General features: G+C 40.9%; 2 protein-coding genes across 3 annotated transcripts; both read right to left on the reverse strand.

Moving 5' to 3' along the window:
* Window positions 1-2474: 2474 nt before the first annotated feature.
* LOC107275304 (uncharacterized) lies at window positions 2475-4911 on the reverse strand. 2 transcript variants are annotated; one of them, XM_066312264.1, is made up of 4 exons: window positions 4770-4911; window positions 3718-3960; window positions 3509-3629; window positions 2475-3118 (listed from the first exon to the last, which is right to left on the reverse strand). In XM_066312264.1, exons 3-4 carry the CDS (start codon window positions 3621-3623, stop codon window positions 2670-2672), a joined length of 564 nt encoding a protein of 187 aa, XP_066168361.1. In that variant the 5' UTR covers window positions 3624-3629; window positions 3718-3960; window positions 4770-4911; the 3' UTR covers window positions 2475-2669. The 2 variants fall into 2 exon arrangements, with proteins under 2 accessions (XP_066168361.1, XP_066168360.1); XM_066312263.1 differs by lacking the exon at window positions 4770-4911 and adding an exon at window positions 4374-4617.
* A 1208-nt stretch (window positions 4912-6119) lies between these two features.
* Window positions 6120-16286, reverse strand: LOC9269796 (uncharacterized). Its single transcript, XM_066312676.1, has 17 exons — window positions 15917-16286; window positions 15328-15739; window positions 13608-13734; window positions 13313-13469; window positions 12259-12365; window positions 9852-11605; window positions 9631-9762; window positions 9431-9497; window positions 9281-9320; window positions 9020-9092; window positions 8882-8944; window positions 8291-8368; window positions 7538-7710; window positions 7329-7375; window positions 7021-7240; window positions 6591-6951; window positions 6120-6268 (listed from the first exon to the last, which is right to left on the reverse strand). Exons 2-16 carry the CDS (start codon window positions 15534-15536, stop codon window positions 6677-6679), a joined length of 3522 nt encoding a protein of 1173 aa, XP_066168773.1. The 5' UTR covers window positions 15537-15739; window positions 15917-16286; the 3' UTR covers window positions 6120-6268; window positions 6591-6676.
* Between the last annotated feature and the right edge of the window lie 980 nt (window positions 16287-17266).

Consider the following 17266-nt stretch of genomic DNA (forward strand, 5'->3'; position numbering starts at 1 on the left):
TTACTGATATAATCTTGCGCGCGGCGTGGCGCCGCGCCATGGCCCATCTAGTGCTTTGCAACTACTGATCCTGATGTCTTGGGCTTTGGCAGTGATTGGTGGGCACTGGGCATAGTTTAAGGGTGACTAGGCAACGGTAAGACTGCCGGTGAGCAGAACAATGGTGATAGCGTTGGTTGCATTTGGTGTTAATTGCAGGCATGTGCCTGGCCGTAGGTTTCTGTTTTGCTCATAGTTCATGGTAAGAGTGGACGAGGAACCATGCCAACAAAAGCATATAAATGTATTTTTGAAAAACTTAATGTACCATCGGATATTAGTCTACCACTTTATCCTGTCCAGCCATTATTTTTCTATCAGAGAATTAACAGATAAAGGAGAAATATGGACCCATCAGTGCTCTCATATACTTAGTGGCAGTTGAGTTTCATCAATGCTCTCTCGTAAGGTGATGAGATTATTAGGAAAATTTCAAATAGTCCCACCTGAGCACATCTCTACATTGTAGAGTTTCACAAGTAAGAAATGCATCTCCATTCTGATTTTTATACAATATTTTTTTTACCCTGCCTATGAAAAACTAATTTTTTATTTATAGTAATTAATAAGTCTTGAATTAAATAAGTGGTAAATCTTAAATTGAATTTGTAAAAATAGGATGGACGTTGTTTCAAAGGGCATCCAGATTTGGACGTTGTTCTAAGAAGTGTCCAGAGGTGGACGTTGTACCGAAGCACGTCCAGGCTCGGTTTGGGGCGCCCATGCCGCCATGCGGAGAGGCGCCATCGTCGACTCTCCTCTCCTCGGGCCCAATGTTGGTGCAGGGCTCAGGCAAGGTGCTGCCATCCCCGCCGTTCACCTCGACTCTGGGAGACTGCAACGGCTGCCTTCCGGCTTCCGCCTCCACAACGTCAGGAATCTGCCGTTGCAGTTCACCTCAACTCACCTCGAAGGCTCTCGAATCTGGAGAGGACGCCGCCGCTTTCTGCCTTCACGCCGGGAGATCGCAGCCGCTATCCACGTTCTGGTTGAGTCATGCTGGAACAATAACCCACTCATGCCGGCTTGTATTGCGTCGTCTGTCCGCCCCTCTTGGTTCCTAACAGCAAGACCAGGTATCGCCTCACTCCAGGTGGCTGGCCGAGCAAGTATGCTCAGTTCATAGATCTTGGTATTCAGGTGTATATGTTCTGCAATAGAAAGTTTACAAAGAATGCAAAATTATGAAGGGTAGGACGCAAACATCCTCCTTCTATCAGATCATCTGTCGCCCGATGACTTCCAATCTCTGGCCTGTTGCAAAAGGAAAAAAAAAAGCATCGATAGAAGACCTCGCATGCAGTACATCTGGCGGCCGCTTCTCAAGATTCAGTCAGCAAAGAGCTCGATGCGTAGTAAACAATGGACCAGCACAAAAACCAAACTAATCAAATATCTCAAAATAAAAGTGGTGGCTGTTCACATATGACCCCGAGTAGAGTGTCCGTCATGCGGAACAGCGGAAGCATTGAAGGAGGGCCGGGGGATGGCGACCCTGTCTGGCAGATCAGGTAGAGAGCGGTGCCTGCTCAGCAAGCAAGCAATCAACGAGAGACAATAGTCTGCATAGGAGTAACGAGGCAGAGTTCGACCATTGTGTGATTGGATCCAAAGTCCAATCTTAGTCCGGTGAATTGGACGGCTCTTTGGGGTTTTCAATGGACGCCCTTGTAAGCAGCGTCCCCATCTGGACGTTTTCTACAACAGCGTCCACACCTGGACGCCCTATGCAATAGCGTCCTTCCTATTTTCGTAAAAATTGACTTTGCTTTATTATATATTTAATTTCTGCATTATTAATTATTATGAATAAAAAATTCGGTATGAAAAAAAAAGGTTGGTTGTAAAAATAGTTTTTTTTAAGTAGTAGTGGCCACGGCTCCCGTCGTCGCGCACCATGCAGATGGCATTGCCTAGCTAACCACGATATCGGCATCTCGCTGCTCTGCAGGTGCTCGGTCAAATGACCGGTAAGATTCAATGGCTGGTAAGCGACACTTATACGCCACTGGTTTGAAGAACATCACTGCTATTTGTTTTGCCTTGGAATTTCCTTCTTAATTTAAGTAATTTATCCATGTTTTGCAACCCCACCCCACCCCCCAAAAAAAAAAATCCGTGTTACATGCAATTGTATCTGACCGAAAAAAAAAATCCGTGATACAATTGCATATGCTAGTGTGGCTAAAACCAGATACATACCTCCTATGTTTGCAATGAAGTAACTTTAGTTAAATTTTACAGAAATAAAATAGTGTCATGTGAAACTGCCATAGACCGACGGAATGTGACCTCGCATCACAATGAAAATGGAACGGAAATTTAGCTAAGCCAGTGCTTGACTTGACAGAAATCAGGACCTGACCTGAAACACCGCAGAATGTCACGGCAGCAGCATGTGGCATACACAGCCTGCACCCATGCTCAAATGCACATGCACAAGAAAAAGAAATTCTACCATAGCATAGATTCAGATCTCTCATTCTTGATTTCACAACAGCTAGCCACATGAGCATGAATTTTCAGTATATGAAAACCCTCTTAAAAACAAATTCAGTATTGCAACAATCCACAAACATTGCAACAGATAGATCATGCTTGATTCTCCAAGTAAGATTTTCGAAGATGATCTAGTCAGAATCCGAAGTAAGATCCATTTCAGGGTGAAACGGGCGGAGTAACTTTGCTAGGTGCTCCCCCATGTCATCCACCTCCTCCCTCCCGAAGCCCCAGTCACGGAGGACCAAAGACCCGATGGCACCTCTTGCGACACCGTGCTTCTGGAGGCTCCCCGATCGCCTCTCTATGAAAGGCAGGACAGTGCTGCTTGATCGTAATCGTGCCGCCATCGGTATCGATTCAATATCGAGTGAGCCCTTTGGCTGGGATTCTTCTGCATGGTCGCTAAGGATCTCCCCGTGCCGGCCAATGTTGCCTCTGAAGATTGACGGGAACGGAAGGGGGACAGGGAGGGGGCAAAGAGATGCTGAGAGATGGGAAAATTTTGGCTTTGTCTCTCTGGCTTCGTAGACTGAACATACCGAGTCTTTCACTTGTGATATGGAAGTCCTTTGCCCACCTGTGCAAACAAATTTCAATTGTTAATTCTTTGTACTTCTACATGTATAACCAAAATTTAGCCACCATGCCTATAATGTTGTGAAATGTTCAATATTGTACAATATAACAGTAGAAAAATAAGTTCTGTTGGCATGACAAAACTTCCCCATCTAGTTTTCCGCGCGCATGCTTTTCAAACTGCTAAACGGTTCGTTTTTTGCAAAAAGTTTCTATACGAAAGTTGCTTAAAAAATCATATTGATTCATTTTTGAAAAAAAAAAGCTAATACTTAATTAATCATGCGCTAATGGACCACTCCGTTTTCCATGCGGAGGAGATAGGTTCCCATCCTCCAGTACCGAACACAGCCTTAATCAGACCCTACGGCAAAAGATAAGACGTGCAGACCTCTATCAAGAGCTCCATGAACCACCAGCGATTCAACTGAATAAGGATCTTCGTCCTCGTCGCTGATTTCAGGGGTCAAAGAGTGCAGCTTCATCTCTATGTTCCCCAATAGCATCTCTATCTGCAAATTAGATGTGTGCAATTAGCAAGCAAGATTAAATTTCCATCCAATGTTGGTATAACAGTAGGGCATATGTTATGTTGTGTACCTGTCAAAGAAGGGGCAGGCATCGCTACATCCAGAGCAGTAACCATATTCTGCCGACCTTGATCAGATAAAATGTGCAGAAGTTCACCAATGTCAAGATTACCAGATGAATGTGCTAAGTCTGAACTCGGGCCCGTTCGTTGCAATCTAAATGGAACAGTAATTGAATGTATTGCTGCAGCACAAACAGCACTAGCATGGAATGGTTTCTCGTCTTGTATATAAAGATACGGTGACATGTAACCTGATGAAACAGAGTGAAAGGAAATTTGTGAGAAAATCTCATTCGGAATAAGCTTTCTGTACATTCACGAAAATATTTTTTAAGGGAATTCATGAAAGTAATTTTGTATGGAAATCAAATGTGAATATACAGCATGAACAAAAGGAGTTGATTCTCTCTTAATGGAAACGCAATCAAGTGCAGTATCTTAAGGCACAAGATCAGTATACATGAAAGCAATCAAAGGCAAAACTAGGCCACCGGAAAGAAGTCCTATAAAATCACAGAATAACAATAGCATCGCAATTTAGTATCCTCCTGTGTATTTAGCCAACTTACGAGAACTCCTCAGACCTAAAAGTGTTCGAATGGAAAGTTTTCAAAAAAGAATAAAAAAATAAACTAAAATCGTGGAGTTCAGGCAAAGGGCATACTTCTACTTAATGAAGGCGGTCCTATGGGGACCATCAGGTTGCAAAAGGACGAAAGTTTTGAAAATGAAACAGCATCATGAAGAGCTCTCATAATGGACTCCCTTTGATTCATCCTGGATGATCCAAGGGTCATTGGATCCCTCACACAGTAAAGCAATACAGGTGTATTTGTGTAATCATCAGCAATGTTCTCCAAAAACTGTGCAGCTACACTGGAAAAACTTCCTGAATCACCCACAATAAACTGGATGCCCTGTGGTAAATTATGAATCAATAATGCTAAAAATAATGGTCTCAAAATATGCATGATATCGAAAATGATGTGCATAAGTGAACATTAGCTTGTTGCAAAACTATAGTAGAGTTTGCTGATAATTTACTGGGGAAAAGTTGGACCTGAATATGGTCGCATTCTTCAACAAAGAACCTTAGCCTCTCATTCATTTCCTCTATTTGCGACCAGTCTGAAACAACCTCTTGTGCGCTGCCATAGTTATCAAACTTGTCAAAGTCTGTCCATGACCCATGTAACTCATATAAACTCTGAGGATGATACTGAACTTTTGAATAATCCGTCCAAAAGTTGACGCCATTCTCTAGACAGTCGATCAGGTCCTTATCTTCAACACTTTTCTGGGAGTTGCTGGCACCATTGCTAGTGCTTGGATTCTGCCCTTCTTCAACTAAGCTTTGCAGAAACAAGTTCCGCCCATGAGGTTTTGAGACTGATCTTGTTACATTTCCAGACCTATATAAACCAGGAAAAAATCATCATGGTAATATATGAGCCCAACACATTATTCAACATATAGGTGCCCCTAACAGGAATACAAGAGTTAGTCCTATTCTCGTCGATGAAATTAGCATATAGTTACTGATAGCATGAATGACAGCAGCACATAACAAGCAACAGCAGGCCAAAAGATGAATGCAACTCTACGAAAATAATAGGCAAATGCAATGCATCACTTCCACAGAAGCTGGATGGGTATATGCATCATTACTACCAGTCCATCGCTCCCTTATTATCAGCCTAAGAGCAGCTCATTGCTTTCTCAGGCTGCAGAAATTTCCTAGAACTGTATCAATCAAACATTGCTAGAGCAAAGCTGCTATATTTGCTATCTGCTTTCTTTGACAATGCAGACATGCTTCCTCCATTTGTCAGAATTATCCCCCAGCTGTAGATACCTAAAAGCTTATTTAACTCTGTAACCCATTTGCACAAGCAATCCGATACTAAACTGAAACAACAGTATTCTGCTGCGTAGCTTGTACATGGCAAATTACAACGATCATTTATGCATGGTGGGCACAATAAGCAAAACCAAACATGGAAGCATATTCTGGAGAAGTTAGAGCACCACTTGCCATGTAGCAACATTGAGCTGATCTGCAGAAGCACTGGTCTGACAGAGATTACCGGATGAACTCAAAGAACCAAGGGACCCCTGCAAATGATACCACCGTGAACACGCAGCCTACACTATCAGTAACAAAATAACAGTTGTTACACACTACAATAATTGGATCAAATTCACAGTCAGATTACCTCGAGAACCAACCGATACCAGACGAGGGCAGTATGTGGGTACACCCTGGTGAAATCAAGCATTGTATGCTAGTAGCTATCAATTACAATTACAACAGATTTTGCGAATCTGGATCACCAAAGGCACTTATTACACTTATTTCAGACTAATGTCGAGGAAGAATCGCATGGAGTGACAGTATTTTCTATTTTCAAACCAACCTGCAATGAATTGCTGGTCCCAAAACACAGAGAACCTCGCTGCTCAGGTAAAGCTTCAGTCCATAAGGCTATACATCTCTGTCGGGAGTTCCAAAGATAATCTGTTACTCCCTCCATTCCAAAATATAAGGCATAACCATCCCTAATCCAAAGACCAAGAAAATAATTATTATCATCTTGTAGTTTGGATCATTATAATAAATACAATGCATGCATCCAATAGAATTATAGAACATGATAATGGAGGATTTAAAAAAGTAATAATTTAATGGAGAAATGGTCATAGTTAATGGCCTACATGCATGGATGCCTTATATTATGGAACATCTAAAAAAGTGGTTGTGCCTTATATTATGGAATGGAGGGAGTATATTGCAAGCACAGTGCAAGAAGTTAATACATATAACCCAAAATGGACACGGTGATCAAAATAACAGTAGAGGAAAGAAACGGATGAAACATACCACAGCATGCAACAGTTTATTGTGTAGATGGACACATGCAGATTTTCCTGATATGCAAGGAGATTCCTCAAGTGTGCTCTTGTTCCTTAGATCCTCTGACACCGGATAATGCCTGCAGCACCTCCATAGCACAACCATTTCTCGCTACCTTTATTCATGTTCCATCTCAACCGATGCAATGCTACAGCTTTAGGAGGAAAGACCTCAAAATTTTCAGGGGATTCGCTACCCCTGCTGGTGCTTGTGCCAAAATTCTCTTGCATTGAAGGAGCAGCTAAAACTATGGCACCAGTTTCTTGTCCTTCATCAGGTTCATCTTGTTGACCATCTCTGATGCTCGGATTTATAGCACAATTGTATTCTGTATGGTGGTTAAGCAGGCATGTCAGGTACAAGCAAAATGATACAAGTTGCAGGCGACAGAGATTACCTGAGTTGGCAAGAAGTTCCCCTTCTTCTATAACATGCAATTGAGCTACATCTTTGCAAGTTTTAGTAGCCCGTTTGGTCCCCAGAGGAACATTTGACAAAGGAGAGTTTGGTAATGCAATACCAATTTTAATGGTTGTTCCCTCCTCTGATAATGAACCACAAAGAAAATATGGTACACGGTTCCTCCCAGGTTCCTTTTCCCAGAATCTCGGAGTAAGCTACAGTAAGTTGAATATTTCTTTAGCAATGTTATAGAGAATCACAATAGCATGCATAAATCAATAGTATATGTGCTGTTTAGTTTACCTCAAAGCAAACAGCAGTTCCATCAGCCACACAATAAGCCGCATAGCCTGGATATCAGCAAAACAAAATTACAAATTCATGAATTATCATGAATATTTGACATTTTTACTCTGCTCACATGTGTGGAACTAAATATTGATATAAGGCTATAACCGATATTCCGATACTTGACATAGATATACTATGGTTGGACATGAGGTGAAATGCACCTGCAATTTCTGAGGCATGGACACTCCAGATCAAATATTCAGACAATTGATAGGTAGAAACACCCTGAGTTTTCATTCCAACAAATGGCCTTCCAGTAACAGGAACATCATTTGCGATTCTCGACAAGCTAACGAACTTTAACGTGCCATCTTCCAATGATATGACAATACCTCTGAACACAAAGATAAAAAATATAACAGTTAACATTACCATTCTTGTAAACAAAAGGGTATGTCTGGCATATATACACACAATATCACCATGAATGAAACAATGTGGTCTATTTAATCACGTCTACTTTGATCCAGTAACACATCAAGACCATGTCCAGTGAAGGAAGCTTGCATATTTAGAAGGTACGTGGGCAAATACAAACATTTATATTAATAATTACGTAAACAAGTGCAAATAGAGCGTTTGCAAAAAAAAAAGTGCAAATAGAATTACTTAAAAAAATACGCTGATGCTTTAATGGAACTAATTATATAAACAAAGACAATATCCACCTTAGCACACACTAACAGAGAAGTACAGGCCCTATGAACATAAATTACATGACTAAAACAATTGTCAACATTCTAGCAAATATGGTTTCTAGTATGTGTTCCAACATTAATGAAAACATACATCTCCATTTATAATTAGTGCAGTGTTTCAAAGACAAGGAAAACAACGTAAACACCGTGTTAGTGATGAAAAATCTTCTGTAGTGAAAAAAAAAACAAGTACATTTAGTGCTTTACAAATATTACCTTGCATCCTTCAACCATTGAAGACTTATTACGGCCCTTCGAGCAGTAGTTAACTCCCAAAGATGGCGATATGGATCTCTGCAGCAAAGATATCTTATGAGATGCACTAAAATTCCCAAATATTACAAAACAAAAACGGTAGAAAACAACAGCAAATCCAAGGGGGCTGTGACAGGTAGTGATTTAACCATAACAATCAATATATCCATAGCCAAACACACTGCAGCTTCTAGAACAAGTTTCTTAGTGCCCATTGAAAAGCTAAAGAAAAAAAACCGTATATCGCACTGGATTCATAAAGAAACTCCTGCTGACATCATTGGTCCATGTGATAATAACATATTCTGCATATCGTGCCTATCTTTTGTTTGTTAACTCGGAATTTTTACCATTAGGAAACAAACAGAAACAAATATGAATGGTTCAGAAATTGGGAGGTGCCACAAATTGAGAGAGGAAGGGGGAGAGACTACCCTCAATGTTCAGACCTCTGAGGACCCATACATAATATTAGAAATTCATGCAGGAAAAGAGAGTAGTTCGAAAGATGTTTTAAACATTGCTTCAGTTCACAACAAGGCCAACACCTACCTTAAATCCCAGAATTTCAGACCATCCTCTCCAGCAGTGACAAAGGCATTCATGTTTTCCTTACTGATAGAATGACAAGAGTCAAAACTCAAAAATTATCTTTTGGAATAGACCAGAAGTAACGGTACAACTGGCTACCTCACAGATGGTGTCCACGACACGGTTCTGATGGGAGCAGATTCAGCAGTTACACACATAAAAGGTTTTGAACCTGTTTATCAACAGAACGCATGATTTAGTTTTGTTTGCAAACAGAACAGAATAAGAAATGTGAAGATTTGGGAACTCCAGTAACTTGCTTTTAAACCAGTAAAGCAGTTCTACAGTCAGACATGTTGTCAGGCAAAGTGTAAATGATAACTGATAAGAGTGACGTCGTTGGCAAAACTATCTAAATACCTTGAAATGACAAGTTTGCTGAGAACTTCCATAAAGCAACCTGGAATATAAGAAAGTCAATCACAGAACTTTCAGAACAGCAACTTGAAAGACTCAAAGGTCACAGGATTTAAGTTAAGAAAATAATTTTGCTGGGTAAGGAAAAGGTACCGTTCCATCGTGACATCCCGCCAATATCATATCATGAGAGGGTGACCAATCAACTGTCAAGGGAATGCTATTTACCATTATAAAGAGGCAATGGCTTCAAAATTAAAGTTCATGCTGAGGAATTAAGAAATATATCCAAATCTTCCACCTAGTTTGAGCTACTACTAGCAAAAAAAAAAAGAAGTCTACAGGTCCAATACCTTTGTCTGTTCCCACACTTTACTTTGGCAGAGCTAAACACAGGCTTCAGCTTTAAAAATCGAGGGTCAGTACCCTCCTTTGAAGAAGAGGAATATATTTTCTGAATCATGCTTGGTGATGGAACTTCCCATCTGTGCACAAAAATGAATTACAAGATGATAAGAGGGGGTGATAGATATTTAAATGAGATAAATAAGGATCTACAAGAGCATACACTCACACTTCAAGCGAGCCATTCCCCAAGAGTACTGCAAGAAAACCCAAACATGATTTATGTTCTGACTGATTTGCTGAAGGAGGTTTCCATTTTATGTCCCAAGCAACTTTTCCATTATGAGCTAAACATAAGACAACCCTTGGTAGAGAAATGTCTTTTGGGACACGAGAAAGGGTCTTTTCTGCAGAACAAATCATATGATAATCTTTAGTTGATTCTTTAAATCGAGCCACTTCTGTATCTTTTAGTTCATCAATAACCTGAGCACTGTTTTCAGAAGGAACAGATACAGCCTGATTTCTCTCTGCGTTTTCAAAGTTACAAGCAGGAGTACAACATGAAGTATATGCAGTTGATGCAGAAGATCCGTCCATGTTCTGTACTTCAACACTAAGCACTACTGAACTTCTTTCATTTGAAACAGATTTCTTTTTATCTTGAACACTGCCCTTTCCGGGACATGATTCTTTCTTGCAATTTTCAACTAAGGCCGCATTGTCGCTTGACTTGGGAATTGTCTGTGTTTTTTGTTCTTCACCCCTGCATGCTTTAGAACAACCGCGTTCCGTTGAAATTGGCTGCTTTCTAGGTCTGCCTCTACCCTTCTTGGCACTTGATTCTTCCTTGCATTTTGCAAGACATATGCCCTGTGCTGGTGTTGCAACACGAGATGTTCCAACACTCAAATGGACACTGTTCTCTATAGCACAGCTTGATCGACCAATGTCATTTGCTAAAATGTCACAATTACTCTTGGCCAAGACCATGAGATTATTTGAATTGGTCAAAGTAGAACCTTTCTTTGGGGTCTCAGTACCAGGAGCAAATACACAACTGGTTGTACTCGGAAATGGTTTCTTCCTAGGTCGTCCCCTCCGCCTCGGACCAGTTGAGTTACTCTTGTTGCTTGATTCAGGTAAAATATACGTAGGCAACATGGATCCTACGTCAGACTGTCCAGATTGCATGGAATTATCAATATGAATTACTTCCTTTTCTGGCTGTTCTCTACCCCTCTGACCTGACAATGGAACTGGGGAGGCTGCATCAACTGCAGCATGAGTTATATTAGCACCAGACCCAGTATTTTCAGTGGGACCCAAACCACAATCAATTGAACCAGGCAACAGACAGACAGAATCATTTCCTAATTCAGTATCAGTGCCTGGAAGATGCTTGCTGTTGCTTGGAGCAGGATACTTTCGGGGCCTCCCCCTTTTTTTCTTGGGCTCCATGCAGGTTAAAGCTATTGGAGATAGAGCTGTAGACAAGTCTTCTGTTAGTTTAATGCCAGACAAACCTTTTATTTCAACAGGTTTTTTCCTAGGTCGCCCTCTACCTTTTCTTGGAGTTGATTCCACAGGATTAACAGTTGGCATGGGACAAGCTATTGCAACGTCACATGAAACAACTGCTGAACTGACAAGAGGATCAATAAGAGCAAACTCTTGACTTGTGTCGTTTTGGGATGAATCTTCCAATTTGGCAATTGGCAGCGGATATTTTCTTGGTCTGCCCCTTGGTCTTTTGACACTTGGTTCCAAGTGATCAGAATTTGTGATGGTCTTTCTTGGTCTACCCCTTCGTTTTGGTTGATTGGATGGATTATATTTATTGCATGCAACCAATGACTGATGAGGATGACCCTCTTCAGATGGTGCTAGGAGACACCAAACTTGAATTATACCTCTCCCGATTAATGGCATGCCAATTTTATGGTAAGAAGAACCAGGAGGGTGAGCAGCAACAGCAAGATACTGCAATGTATAGGAGACGTGCAAATAAGGTTATCAGCTCTCAATAACTTTTACTCCTAGTCCTATACTTTTTTTCAAGACCAGCAAATACTTGAAGATATAAACCATAAAAAGAACATAATACTACTTTCATAGACACTGAACATTCAATGCAATCATGCAATTAATCTGCATGCAAAGATGTCCTTGGGAAGAACTCCCTTCGGTCATTTTCTTATACATGCTTTATCTCAGCGCAAGGTTTTATTAAGTAAAAAAGAAGTAAACTGCCATTTTATCATCCTGCAATGCACAGCACATAGAACTGGAAATGTTGAACCAGATTCACTGCTTTAACAAGAGTTGGAAAAGATGAGAAATTTTACTTTGATTCCTGTGAGCATCTAAAATGGGAAATACAAATACAGAAAACAAAATATGCCTAATATAAGTAAACGTGGGGAGTACCGCAAGAGATGTCTTTAAATTCATGTCACCATAAAGTATGTGGCTCAATGAAACATGTTAATTTTCCCATTGACATATGAACTAAAGAACACTCATCATGTTCATAGTCACAGCAAGTAGTGGATATTGGAACAAAAATTATGCTGATATAAAACAATTTTGAAGCCACAACAAGAGAAAACTTTCAGTATTATCATAGTTATAACCTCACAGTTTATGGGAGAATGAGGCCTGTCACACAACCTAGGGCACCAGTCCAATGCCCAAACATTGCCCCCGGCAAATATAACAAAATCTGAGCTGCAAAAGCTAAAAAATTATTAAACATAATTTAATCAAGATGGCTTCAAGGAGAAGTGAAAGAATATATAACATGGCAGGTAAAAAGTATTAACAATGTTTTATCACACTGTGAGGCAGGTACTAAATAAAGTGGGAAGCACAAAGGCACAAAAATAGTATTAGATCAGATCTATTTTCATCAATCACAAAAAAAAAAAAACACCCCCCCCCCAACCCCCAACCCCAAAAAGGAAAAGGAAGAAGGGTTTGGCAAACGTGCCAAACCCAATGTAGGGGCCTGTTCACTTTGATGCCATTTCTAACCATACCATTTTTTGGCAAAGTTGCCAAGATTGTGCATATGTTTGGTTTCTTACCAAACTTTGGTAAAAACACCAGAAATTTGGCAACTGTACAGTAATGACCAAAATTTGGTAGAATATACGTTGGCAACAAAGTGAACACATTCAAAATAGCTATCTTGCCAAAATTTGGCAACATTGCCAAAATTTGCTAAGGTTTATTTCTTTTGGCATCAAAGTGAACAGGCCCTAGGATTATTCTTCTGGACCAAAAGAATGACCCACTACTCCCAAGTTGATGTGGCTAGTAGTTTTGAAGTGTGTGCAGTCAATTTAAAAAAACCTTAATAACTAGCATGCACAAAAATATTTCAATTGCCACAGGTGTCGATTGGAGACTCTACTGAAGACTTTAAACAAGTTTGGAAGGTTTTCAAAATAAGATTCAAGTCTCGCATCTCGTGTTTCATAGAAGACCTACTCAAAGAGATCAAAGGAGGTATCCCCTGAAACCTGAAAACTACTAACCAATAGCAGGAATACAATATATGTTGCCAATTAGTCAGCCTATTGGTCATGTTACAGCAAATTAGCAACTAGTGAATTGCCAAAGGAGCTAAAATAATACATAAGCAGACATCTTGGGTTATTCCTAATATCAACTGAGAAACTTAACATAACCTATCTCCACTAACAGTATGACCTTTATTGACAAATATGGGGGAAAAACAGACAACAAGATAAGTAGATTGACAAGATTCTAAAGTAGTACAGAAAGAACTCCATAAACAATAACTGTCTGTTTTAGCCTTCCCATCGTCTAGGTGTGTGATCTGCAGTGTGATCCGAACTTAATTATGAGAATATGGTCCAAAAGGAACAAAAGATGATATAAGAAATCTCATTCAGCTGAACACAACAAAAAATAGACTCAAGAACTTAGCACAAGGCACCAACAGCAACTAAGTTACCTGGGGAACAGATGCAGACGAGAACTGTGGTAAGTTTATCTTGTGTGTGTCAACTCTGGATGGAGCTGATCTGGCGTCACAAGTGAAACTAACATTTTTTGGCTCATAAGAGAGGTGCCTCCATTCTCTGCAAAGATATGAAACAACTAGCAGATTAGGTACTAAATAATATTATTTTTTTTAAAAAAAAAGAAGGCAGTCAGATTAGACAAATGAAAAAGCAGCTTGTGAATTCCATTTAATTGATGCTCAGAATGACTGCTAGAACTTTCCACAATCTGTTACTCTTGATGCTGAAAGGAGTCGTCCTCATGTGCATAAGCGAGCTGAACATGGCAAACCTTAAATCTGACCCAACTATAGACTATATACTATGTCAAGGAAAGTGGCCTAACACTATCCATGGAGAAATTCAATCATTGCAGATAGTCTGTCTGGACAAAATGCTAATGGTTATAATAAATGCAGATAATTTATCTAATGTTAACTGCTAATAGTTGACACTTGACACATTTGGATAAAAACCAATCATTGCACTTAGGGAGCAAGTATATGTGACAATGTAGAAATTTTAGTCAGTAAAATTTAAAAGGTGCATGTAGAAGGAGAACCAACAATGCAGCACGTTGAAAATATGCAGTTCCAATTGATGCAAATCAGTATACAGTGAGATGGATGATAGAAAGCTAACGTTCTGAGCAGCCTTTGTATGGCTGTACCAGCTGATCAATCTCAGTTGAGTTTAACAGCCTTATATTGGTGGGTGCTAAAACACAGTGAGTGGTGCTTTTTTAAAAAAAAAAAAATCTTTCTGGTGAACACTGGGCCCCTTAAGTTTTTCTTCTACTTTAATTGGTGATTAAATCAAAGAGTACTAACTAGTTATAGCATGCTACTATAGGTTGCTAATAACTAAAGCTGTTACTGAAACTGCCAATCCTGAATACAAAGTAACAGCTAACAAGTAGTCTTCACAAATAAAGGTGGGGCTCACTGACTTAGTGGCTTCTAGATAAAGGGGATCAAGTTTCGCTACTCCTCTGTACCTTAAACCATAACATCAAATGGTAAGCTAGAAAGTCACAATGTGCATAAATGATCATCGATCAGAGTCATCAAACAACAGATGAGTACAGATTAAGGAAATACATCTACCAGAACAAAAGTGACTTAAACTTAATGAATTAGTAATAAAACAAGTAACAGTGCAACTGCATTTTGTTCATGACATGAAAAAAAAAACCTTGTATCGTTCTAATCAATAGAAAAACAGAATTGTGCATTGAGCTAATATTGTTACCTAAGGACACTGGAAGTAAGAATATAGCCAATTGCAGTGGCAAAAGCCAAATGAATTCTAATAGCCACAACAGGAATAATGAAACGGCACCAAAGCATTCCTGTGACAACTGCTTTTTTCCTGTTTGTGTGGCAGCGATGTCTTGGGATCTAAATTAACAAATTCCAATAAAATTTGCCACCGCGTGTGGCACATAAGGCAATGAATAAATTAAAGAGAGCTTATATGCCACATAAGTTTTCCCATTAAAAGCTCCGTGAAATTGCATCAATGACTAACAAATTAATGCTTTGCTGATAAACGCTACTATTAAACACAAATTCGTCCACTCCACCCAGCTAAATAGGCCAACAACAGAAAGTTACCAATTTTGCCGCGGTGATTAGGTACCGGATTAGACAGAGCAAGGGAGTTTCTCACCTGAGGAAAGTTATTGAAGAGGCGAGCCGCTCTACTTCGGCGTCAGGGAAGTTCGGCTCGGGCTCCCCGGCTGTGAGCTCCGAGATGGCGTGCACCGCTCTGGAGAAGACCTCCGGTGACTCGTCAAATACGCAGACCTCGACGCCATCCTTAACCTCCTCTCCTTCAGTCTGGGGCAGCGCCCCCGTCGCCTCCGGCAGCGCCGCCATCACCGGCGAATCGAGCGAAGAGAGCGGTTGAGCCGTGGAAAACGAGAATGGGGGGAATCGGCCCTCGCAGGTGGGGTTGTTCAATCGAGCCGGCGGCCCGCCATCCCCGAATATTCTGCCGGTTTCCAATTGAGATCTCTACGGGCCTGTAGTTATGGGCTGAAAGCGTAACAATGCATTAGGCCCATATAGCTTCTGACTTTCTGCAAGGCAATGAACAACCAATCGGCTGGTAAGCTTCCTTTATCTTCTTTACTAGTTGACGGCAATGAAACCAAAAAAAAAAAAAAACTACCATACGGATGAGTCGATGAGACTAATTAACATGTGAATATGCAGATTTAGAGACCTAGGAGGAAGAGGATGGGGAGTACACCAACCTTGGGAATAGTTGTCGCGGACTCGGGGAGGAGGCGGGACGCGACGGGCGGCGGTCGAGGGCGGTGCGGGTCTAGGGTTTCGGCAGTGGTACGAGTAGAGGAAGGCGCGATGAGGGAGGAGTCGGCGGCGTCGGGTGACGGGGTGAGTGCGAGCGAGAGGAGGGCGGCGGTGTCCAACGGTCGACGGTGACGATGTGGGGGCCGGCGTGGCTATGTGGGGGAGTCCGGAGGATGGATTGGGGGGGGGCGACGAGATGCGACGACGGGCGGGATGGGACGACGGCAGGGGGGCGGTGGGTTGGGACGACGGGAGCGGCAGTCGAGGGCGGCGCTGGTCTAGGGTTTTGTCGGCGGCGGCGGGTGACTCTCCGGATTGGGGGGCGTCGAGGCGTCAGGTTTTTGTTTTCGTTCTGGAGGAGGCGGAGGAGCGTGCGCCGTTTTTCCGTCGCTCTCAACGTGTCGAGAGTCTTTTACCCTATTATCTGGGGGGCTTTTAGGCTGTGTTCAGATCCTAAGTTTGGATCCAAACTTCAGTTCTTTTCTATCACATCAATCTGTCATACACACATAACTTTTTAGTCATATCATCTCTAATTTCAACCAAAATCCAAACTTTGGATTCAACTAAACACAGCCTAGCAAATAACTATTTGCCACTTTTAGATTTAGCAAATAACTATTTGCCACCCCTATCTCAAAAACTATGTGTCACAAAAACTTTTTTGAGTTAGCTGTATGCCATGAGCCCAACTTTTGTTGACCCGTGTGCCATTTTGGATGGATGGAGACATAACAGAGGTGTTAGGGGCTGTGTAAAGACAGTTTTGCCCTAGTGTACAATAATGGGTTTAAACATAATAAAGATATGCATTGAAACATTATGTAAATTATGTTTGATGATAATTTAATATGTTTGTATTTGAAAAGCTAAGTATATTGGATATCATAAAACATAATAAAGATATACATTGAAACGATTATATTGGATGATAATTTAGCATGTTTGTATTTGAAAAGCTCTTAAATTATAAAAACTATAAAGATATAGCATGTTTGCATGATGTTTAAATGCGATAGTTGTTAGTGGATGATGAATGTGGCATATTGTTAATTAGTGGATGATGATGTGGCATCTTGTTAGTGGATGATGATGTGGTATCTTTGCATGTTAAGCTTAAGCAGTTAGTGGGGGATAACTTTATAGTAAGATAGGATTATGCTTTCAGCCCATAACTTCAGGCCCGTAGAGATCTCAATTGGAAACTGGCAGAATATCCGAGGATGGAGGGCCACCGGCTCAATTGAACAACCCCACCTGCGAGGTCTGGGAATACAGATGCCGGTTGCCTC

The sequence above is a fragment of the Oryza sativa genome, chromosome 7 (genome assembly GCF_034140825.1).
Source record: "Oryza sativa Japonica Group chromosome 7, ASM3414082v1".
In the NCBI taxonomy this organism is placed as follows: Eukaryota; Viridiplantae; Streptophyta; class Magnoliopsida; order Poales; family Poaceae; genus Oryza; species Oryza sativa.